Source organism: Sciurus carolinensis, chromosome 3 (assembly GCF_902686445.1).
Source record: "Sciurus carolinensis chromosome 3, mSciCar1.2, whole genome shotgun sequence".
NCBI lineage: Eukaryota > Metazoa > Chordata > Mammalia > Rodentia > Sciuridae > Sciurus > Sciurus carolinensis.
Window position 1 is genome coordinate 13,947,087 of NC_062215.1, and position 9,888 is coordinate 13,956,974.

General features: G+C 44.2%; 1 protein-coding gene across 5 annotated transcripts; it reads right to left on the minus strand.

The window, feature by feature from the left end:
* Positions 1-1,948: 1,948 nt before the first annotated feature.
* C3H17orf58 (chromosome 3 C17orf58 homolog) lies at positions 1,949-8,767 on the minus strand. 5 transcript variants are annotated; one of them, XM_047547376.1, is made up of 4 exons: positions 8,629-8,767; positions 5,933-6,451; positions 5,664-5,763; positions 1,949-5,062 (listed from the first exon to the last, which is right to left on the minus strand). In XM_047547376.1, exons 1-4 carry the CDS (start codon positions 8,702-8,704, stop codon positions 4,924-4,926), a joined length of 834 nt encoding a protein of 277 aa, XP_047403332.1. In that variant the 5' UTR covers positions 8,705-8,767; the 3' UTR covers positions 1,949-4,923. The 5 variants fall into 5 exon arrangements, with proteins under 5 accessions (XP_047403332.1, XP_047403330.1, XP_047403331.1 ...); XM_047547374.1 differs by having other exon boundaries at positions 5,572-5,763; XM_047547375.1 differs by having other exon boundaries at positions 5,664-5,766.
* Positions 8,768-9,888: the final 1,121 nt, after the last annotated feature.

Sequence of the window (9,888 nt, forward strand, 5' to 3'; positions counted from 1 at the left end):
CATTTGTAGATGACCTCACCCTCTGTGTTTTTTTATTTGTCGGTTGGGTTGATTTGTTCCTTGTAAGGAAAAGTAGTGGCAGGAGTAGGGAGAAAATGGAAACTTGAGAGTTAGGTGTATTTTGCATGTTTTTCCTTTCAGTGTTCTAACCTTACACGTGGTATTACTGCGTTGTAATAATGGCTTCTCTAAAGTCTGCCAGAGTTGGATTATGCAGCTTTGCAAAACTTTTCCTAGTTTTGCACCAATTCATATTAGCTTTGTCCCATTGAATTCTGGAATTTACCTAGTTTTACTGCTCTTTAAAAGTTTCCATCTGTTTAATATTGCCCTGCTATGCAAAACCTTTCCCAGACCAGTTTCTTAAAAGAAAGATGTTGCTACAGTTCCCAGTTCTTTCTTATTACAGGCTCAGGTGTACGGGTTGTTCTGGGTTAATTTTGTCTGATGAAGCCCATTCCTTTTTGTGCATAAAGATATCACTTAAACCTATGCTTACAAACTAAAGAAACTAACTGCTCGATATGGAAACAGGACAACAACGTTTTTGCTAAAAGTATTAAGATGGAAGTAGTTAAATACAGGTTATTTTGTCCTTTTAGTTTTTAAAAAAATGTTACATATGTATGCACTGTGCCGATGCAAGAATTCTACATTTTAATGAATTATAAAATTATTCTGCATCTCATCATGTCACAGTATTTCTGTAATATTTATTCATATACATATATATAAATATATATGAGCTTAATCATTTAAAACTTGTTACAGCAAGAACTTTCCTACCTATAGGCAATAGATTGCTATGTTTTTAACAAATTGTGGCAAATTCTAAACAGCAATTCTTTTTGTACGTAATAGGACATTTCATCCTAGAAAAATAAAGTAATGTTTTTGACATTGGATTTGGTGCCGTTTCTAATGAAACAATGGTTGGTTGGTTGATTGGTTGGCTGATATATTTTCTAAAGCTGTTGGCATTGCCATATTGTACAAAAAAAGGTAAATTTTATGAAAATCCTGAGACCAGGAAGATGTTAATTTCATATGTGTATAATATAAAGCCTTTTGCAATTTCTATCACCATATAAATACATAAAGACATTTTATAGTTTTATCAACTATAGAGCTTTAGTCTTTCAAAAGTAATTTTTGAAAAACATACATTCTTATTTCAAAAGCTGCTTTTCTATGAGTATTCTTTGACAAGCTTCTACTACTCAATAAGATATTAAACTATTTTGCTTTCAGTATTCAAAGTAGTATAATGCATATTTGTGATACTGTTAGGATGTTTCTATCCCAGTCTTTAGGCCTGTAAATATACTTAATTTGCATCAGCAGATTTCTTTGGCTAAAAGTATTTTCAATGTTATGCTTTATCTGCCAAGTTTACAGTCCTGGAAACCATTTCACAAAATGTATTTTCATAATATTGGTAATGCTTTTTTCTCCTATCCTAATTCTGTGGGATTTGTATTTAGTGTCCTACAGTAAGTTAAAAAAAAAAATCGTGAACTTTTGGAGATAACTTTCTAAAGTAGAACAGTTAATTAGCTTTTTGTATTTCAAGTGGTCTGGAGTGTTATGTAGAGACCCTAAGATATGCCGTTGTTTGTAACCCACCTTCCTAGAATCTGCAAATAAACGTTCTTTCCCAATTTCTCTTCATTCCTGTTAGGCAAATTCCTGGCTTCTTTGTTGTGTATCCCATATTAAAGAGCCAACCGGATGCTAGGCACGTTGGCATACACTTGTAATCCCAGAGACTTGGGAGGCCGAGGCAGGAAATCTCAAGATCAAGGGCAGCCTCAGCAACTTAGCAAGACCCTGTCTCAAAATAAAAAGGGCTATGGTGGGTGTAGCTCAGTGGTACAGCACCCCGGGTTCAATCCCCCAGTACTGCCAAAAAAAAAAAAAAAAAAAAAATTAAAAGCCAACCTGGTGGCCTTTTAGAATGTCTACGTATGACAGAGTTGAGCAGACCTACCTGTTGTTACAGCAGTCACTCTTCTCTGATTGAGGCTGTTCCCCAGAGGTCTCAGAACTGTGTCCTTCAGTTGTGAACTGTGTACTTCATGGGCAAAGTAATGACTGCTAAATACTTAGTGGGGAAAGGCCAACTGAAGTATTGTTAATATTTTGAAATAGTGTGAGGCACTTCTAAATACTTAGAATGATATACCAAAAAGACATTTCTCAGAAGATCACACCATTTGATGCAGTTTGAACCAAATTCTATGAAAGAAATATGCCATATTTTAAAATGATAAAGATCTGCTTCATCTAACATACTTCCTGCAAGTGAGGTTTTTGCACTGTAGGTGGCAAGTCAGTTTTCAAATGTTTGCACATATGTGTGCTTAGTCAACCTGAAAAAAAAAATTTTAAGAGAAAGTTGAACAGTGCCAAATGATACCTTCAAAGGATAGTTTTGAAAAAACTAGTAACCCCTGAAAAAAAAATCCATGTCTTGTAGACCTTTCCCTACCGAAAGAAAAACAAGTACTTTTTTCCCCCTTGAATTCTAAAGTAACAGTTTAATTTGGAGGAGGGTCGCCATTGAATTACTCTTGAAGGCAACTGAGTATTTTATTGATGAGGGACTATTATGTGTGCACATAGGCACAAAGGGCTCTTCAGTCTTCAGAGCACAAAGCCATGTGCTAAGAAAAATCCTTATCAATGGGATAAGAGGATTAGAAACTACAATGAATTCACTAAAATTTTCCATCAAATTAAAAAGATTGTATTCAAGGTCCTAACTGAATATTGAAAGAGAAATTCCACTTTAAATTTTGCCTAACCTGGAATTCCCAGTCTGTTCTTCACTGTCTCCTGTTCATGTCCCCAGCCCTCTGCCATTCTACCTCAGCTGCTCCTCACTATTCCTTGAATGATGGCCTTAGTTTTTATCCAGGCAGTCTCTAAAAATCTGGCCTGCATGTTTTTCTGGGATGTACATGTTACCTGTGTGACCTCCAAGTGTCACAGATATCAGGGCTCTGGCTTTTTTTTGTATTTCCAAAATTTTTCATATAAAGTGTTATCAAATCAAACCAAGTCAAAACCTAACTCTCAGGTTTATGTAAAAGTGATTTTTATCTGTTTTATTTATTATTGTGTTTGTTTGAGTCAGTGTCTTTCTAAGTTGCTCATACTGGCCTCCAATTTGTGATCCTTCCATCTCAGCCTCCTGAGCAGCTGGGATTATAGTGTGAGCCACCATGCTGGGCTTTTTCTCTCTTAAACTAGGCCCACTTATAAGTTCTGTCTTATGCTTTAACATCTGACCATCCTACTAATAATTTATCTATTTAGCTATATTGGAATCTTCCCATAATGTTCCTTAAATCACCGCTTAGCCTTCTGACAATTAAAATTTTGACATTTTACTGACACTATCTTATGACTGAGTTAGTTAATTTTATATTAAAGAAAACAATTCATCAGCTGCTTACTCTATTGCCAGTAGTTTATGTCATAGGGAAGTTGTTCCCAAGAAATTCTGGTAGAATTTTTTTAATAAATTTGGGTAAGACGTATTTTGGGAAAATTATCCAAAAGTCCCTCAGAATGTCAGAACCTCTTTTCACCTCTATGCCTATCTTTGAGGCAAAAGTATCAAATGTTTTGTTTTATGCAATTGCTTCTTGCTTCCTTGTTAATTCTCTAGTGTCCCATCTTGGACATCCTTTAGATAATGTAGTTCTTCTCTGTGGCCATTAACATTGTGAACTCCCTGAATATGTCACCTTGAGACCAAATAAGCTGCTATTCTCTGTTTTTTGGCGGGAATCTTCATGCATATTGGCGTCTCTGTTCACAATGCTTCAAGTTAACTGAAGGACAGCTTAATCTTCTAAAAAGAAAATGCCATTGAACTCAAATATAAAATCATGATTAAATTTAGCTAGTGATTAAGCCTTTTTCAGGCCATCCAGAAAATATTTAAAATTCACTTGCTTGTGAGCTGTCATTGATGAATATTGGTTCCAGGGTTTGGGGACCAAGTTTGAAATTTTTGTTTTCTCAAAACCTTTTGGCTCAGTAAGGCTAAAAAACCCAGGTGCGTCCAAGATCTGATTTCAAGGCAAGATTTACTGCTTTACAAACACAAACATGATACTTGGTCTTAATAGAAAAATGACATCAGATACACCCAAAATACATTTAGCAGTGGAATAGCTGTCAGTTCAGCACAAAACATAAGTTATTGGGAGCAGGGAGGCATGAAAATATAGTATATCTTACATTTTGGTACATCAGGAACACTTGCTTTGAATACTATTTTGCTTGAAGTAAGCCCTTTAGTACTCTGCATATGTAAAATTTTAATACTTGTCCTGAGCTCTGACCTAGTGTTTGATCTAAATGACATTTCATACGTAAATGTCTTCTGACTCGTGTGCTTACTGTTATGTACAGTTATAAATGTGATGGTTTGAGTATATAAAATTTGGTTTGATATATGATATAAACTATTCAAAAGTTGTATATTTAAATTCAAGAAATGTTTTTTGTGAACTATTTCTACTGAAGAATGTATTAAATTAAAATAATTTAAAAACCTAACATGAAGCAGTGATCTGTTAACTGGACAGGTCAGGTATCTGAGCTACGTGAATCACTGTCTGGGACAACAGTTGACTGGGACTACAGTTGAATAACCGCCATTGAGCTCCCGAGGATATCACTTAAGAGGCATTTTGTAAATAATAGTGGCAATGTCAAGAGTAGAGCTGGAACTGTACAAGTCGTTCATAAAGCAGTGGTGGGCCAAAATTGTAAAGGAAGACCCCATTTCTAAAGATAGACCTTTCATGTCTTGTTCAAGTCTCCTGTCCAACATCAGTGGCGGATGGGTTGTTTTAAATGCACTGGGTGTGAACTGCACTCTGAACTTGCCGGTCCCTTTTCCGGTTAAACCTTTTCACATAGCTGCTGCTGCTCCTGAGCAGTCCATCTCCTGGCCGCAGGCGCCCTCTGAGAACCTGGAGCAGAGCTGTAGGGAGCTGCCGTCTCTTGTGGTAGATGTGGCCCATCACAATATACCTGCTGCCTGAACAAAACAATCAGAACATCAATTAATGGTGTCTTTACGTGCCATAAGACAATGAGAATATGTGAAACCTTTAAGATGCCTGAGTTTGAATTTTATTATCTTGCTGCATATGTTAAAACTCATGCAACCTGTAGGCTACAGGTGGGGACAATCTAATACTTTTAGGAAATAGCCAGGTAACCTGTAAACAACGGACGTTACACAACAGAGGTCTTAATCCCAACGTATGGTGCCAAAAAACGCTTCTCAGTTCTGTACAGAACTCCTTATCCCTTCTGAGAACAGGGTTATCCACTCCACTTGTTAATGTAGTTAAGTGCCTACTTCGTGCCTATCCCTAGTGATCTCACCTTTGCGGGGGTGAGGGTGAGGGTGGTTTAACTCACAAGGGGTCGAAATTATAACCTGTCGTCTAAATTCTATTGGTTAACAGTATTCCCAGAAGAAGGTACAAATGGCGGAATAGAGAAAATCTATGAAGCGGTCATTTAGGTCAGTTTCAATACCAGGTTTAAATTCTGGACATGGCTTATTGCAACTGGAGGAGTCTAGGGCTAATATGTGGACCCTGAAGAAAAACCCGTCCGGAGCGATGTACAGGCGGTTCATCTTGTACAGCCCGTCCTGGTCCACCAGCAGAGTCACCAGCCGGATCCCCGTGCCGAGCACGTCCACATCATGCACGATCCCGTTCACGGCTGCTTTCAAAACAGTGTGGAGAAAAGCATTACAGTGACTTCCTCTCCACTGCCCCGCGGGACTTTAGCAAATCACGCAATAGCCCAGGGGGCCGGGCGGGGCCTCTAGGATGGAGAGGTGGGTTTCTCTGGGCTCGGAAAGGCTCGCCTCGGCCGGGGACAGGCTCACCGAATTCGCTCTCGCAATACGACTCGCGCTCGTCCAGGTCCGCCCTGCAGGCGCGCGCGCAGGACTCGGCGCCGGGTTCCGCTTCCCTCGGCGGCAGCGGCGGCGGCGGCGGCGCGGGCGCGGGCCCGGGGGGCGGGGCGGCGGCGCGCGGCCTGTTGGGGTGGGTGGGGCCAACGGGGTTCTCGGCTGCGCGCGCGGCCGGGAAGCGCAGGGAGCGGGCGCGGGCGCGGGTGCGCGGGGAATCCTCGGGCGCGCGGCGCGGCGATGCGCGGTTCTCTGCCTGCCCGAGGCGCGGCCCCGGCGGCCCGGCAGGCGCGCGCGCGGCCTCCCGGAAGCCCGCCCGGTTCTCGGCTGACGGCGGGGGCTTCCGGCGCCGCGGATCCGGCCAGGCGCGCGGGGTGGCGTCCGCCGCGCGCGGCCGTCGCGGGGCCTCCGGGACCTGCTGCACCTGGGGTCCGGGAGTCTCCTCCGCGCTCGCGCCGCCGCTGGGGTCGGGCTTTCTGTTGTGTGGCGGCGATGCTGCGGGGGTGGGGAAGGGGAGAAGTAGTGAGGAGGGGGCCGGGGACCGCGGGAAGGGAGGAGAGGAGATGGCCTGGAAGGGAGGGAGGCCCCTGGGGGCAGCCAGAGAAAGGGCTCTGGGAGAGGAGACTGGGGACCAGGGGGATTCAAGGAGCACCTGCAAAAGCGGAGGCGGGAGGCCGAGAGACCTGGAAGTGAAGGAACGAGAACCAGGGGGTTCCCGCCCCTGTGGTGAGGGGAGGGACACGTTTCCCAACCCCCAAGGAAGGAAATGGGGGTCTTGCCCTCTAAGAATGGGGCCAACTAAGAAAATTTTACAAGTACCGTATGGGGAAATCAGAGGCCTGATTGTAACGTTTTATTCTGTTAAGGAACCATTTCAAATCTATAGCTTTTCAAATTACAGTTCTCTATTCTAGGACTCAACAGTTTTTATAACATTAGTTAACAGATTTTTTGCCCATATATACATATATACATATATATGTATATATATGTATATATATATATATATATGTATGTATACACATATATATGTATACACACACACACACACACACACTGTGTGTGTGTGTAAACATCCGGCTTTTTGCTATTTACAGTTTGTTGAGACAGTACCAAGAGCAAGCCCCAGGGGGAAAGTCTCATGTTACAGGTTCTCCTAATTGTTTAAGCGCCCCTGACAACAGAACTATTTGGTTTTCCCATCCGTATTTACACTGTCCTCTTGGTCTCTGCAGAATCAAGCATTTGTGAGTGGATTTTTATCTGGCTTCTTGGACACCACTTACTGGTAAACCGCAGCTTAGAAAGGGTTTTAAAAGCTTGACTGGGAGGCAGAGGCCCCTAGTTAAGTATAAAGCACACATTGCTTCCAGTTTTCTCCCCATTAGATGGTGGAGAAGTCTCCTAAGTGGTATGGCATGAAGACACACTTTTAAAATTATTAATGATTTTTCTCCAGTTCTGCAGACAGGTTGGTGAGCAAACCTCAGCCAGCTTGGAAGCTGGGCAACTTTCCATGCCCAGTTACACAACATCACCCGCCCCCAGCCCCCGCCTTTTGCCTTGGTCCCAGTGCCCTCCAATCAGACACAAGAACTGGGAAGCGGTCTTAATTTTTCGCTCCCTTTGCATTAAAGAGCTTGATCTGCCTATTTGGAACTCTGGCAATACTTCATTTAAAGTGATTTATCTTGCCAAATTGATAATCTCCTTTAAAATCAGGTTTTGCCCAGCAATAATGGCTGGTTATAGTTCATGTTTTGCAAAGAGGTTGATTCTGACTCACTATATTGGAAGGGTGTATCCTCCACAGCTGAATAAAGTTCTGGTGGATATCCAGTTCCTGACTGTCAACTGTTGACCTCGCAACTACTTCCCCGTTGATATCACCATCTGTTGTCATGGGAATGATGATCTGATATTTGGGTTAAATGCCACTGAAGTCATTCATTTCCATTGGAAAAATAACCCAAAGTAAATTGCCCTATGAGGTACGGAAGCTATTTTTCCCAGAGATAACGAAGAGAATAAAGCATCCAGATAAAAGCAAAACAAAAACACGATTCTGCAGAGAACGCCTGATTTCTTAATTTCCCTCGGTAACAATTTCATGTCATGCATGAAATGTGCGTATTGTGTCTTAAAAACAGATCCTGGCTCAGGTGTCCCAAGGCTATTCGCTGGGGCTGCGGGGAGCAGTGCCCGGGGCTGTCGGATCTCCGCTCGCCTTCACCGACATCCCAGCCCCTCCTGCGCGCACCCGGCGCGGTGCCCACCCGCGGCACCCGGGCGCCGGCAAGGCGGACCCCGCTCTCCTGGGCGCCCTGAGCGCCCGGCCCCGGGCACGGCTCCCAAAAGGCGCGCCACGACCCCTTTTGACACTTTCCCTCCTCTGGGACGGAGCAACTACTTAACATGCAAAGTTTTCTCCAGCCTGCCTGGCTCGCCCGGGATCGTTTCAGTAGTTAAACCGGCTTCTCTCCGAAAAGGCCGCCAAGAGACACAAAATCCTGGGGACCCGTTTTACCCCTTTCTAACACGCACACAGATCCGGAGTCTTCCCCATCTGGCAGGCTCCGACCCCTGCCTCGTCCCGCCCTTCATCAAGTCCTCTCGCCAGTCCCCGCCGGATCCCCGCTCCTCTCTCAGGGTCTGCATTTCAGCGATCCTACCTTTTCTCTCCGCCACCGGGGCTTCGGGGGATGATCCCACGATCAAACAGAGAAGCCAGAGGGCTCTAGCTGTCATTTTTGTAGACAGGGTTCGCAGGCTCTAACATGAGCCAGGGCTTTGGCTGGCTTTCTCTCCCCCCACCCCTGCTCCACACCCCCACCCCCGTTCATGCTAATGAGGGGCAGCCTTTGGGGAAACGGGCATCGCCGGCTGAACAGACCATTGGAACAAAACCGAGCGGCAGGGATCTCCCCCTCTTCCTAAGGGGGACGAGCACATGGCCTCTCGAAGTTCTCCCTGGCAAGGTCTGTCCTGGGATCTGTGGGCAAGGATAACATCACATCCTGAACTTTGAACCCGAGTGGTTTGCAGGTTGGGATGGGGTGACAAGTGAAGAGAATAAAGGTACTGAGGGGCCGAGGTACAGGGCGGGGGAGCATGAGCAATGGGAACGTTTTTCTAGATTTAAATCAACAACAAATAGAAAATTAGTGCTCAAGACAACCATGGCTTGTGGAAGGGGAGAGATGCCAGAGGACAGAAAATCCACACCAGAATGTGTGCCACCGTTCCAAGAGAAACCAAGTCAATACCTCTGGTCTGGTAAAACTATTTCACTGTATATGCAACATTGCTGTTTCAGAACCAGAGGGGGAAAGCCCTCCACAAAATAGCTCCCATCCCCCTCCCACCCTCCCTCCCTATTTTCCTCCATTGAAATTGGTATTTGAGATCTATCAAGTGCTTGCTGAGTGGCTTTTACCTGCTAAGTTCTAGGAGACAAAGCTGAGCAAAACACCTTCTCTGAGCCCTGGGAAGGGTTCCTCACCTGGAGAAAGGTAGGCTTTTTTATTCTTTCTAAGAAAAAGCTTCCTTCACAGCTTAGGTCTGATGTAATTAGACAGCACTGCAAGTTGGTCCTGAGCTAAGGGGACTTTTTGCCTTGGATTGGACAGAAACTCAAAGGGAAATAAGTTCACCAGAGTAAGTCCCCAACCTCATCCGGGGTGTCCACAACTTCAAATTGCAGTAGAAGAGATGAAGGAACTTTATCTGAAGTGCAAGAGCCAACAGAGAGGGGCAGCTGCTAAAGGAAATAACAAACTTGCTGCACCAAGAGCTTTTGTCTCAGAATAATAGTGCTAGTGGACCGAGCAGATTCTGGGGACCATGCCCTCAAAAAAGGCACTGGGAAGCTAGAGGGAGAGCCAGGGGCTGGTGAGAGGGCAGGACTCCATCATTTTCAAGTTCTTCTGGAG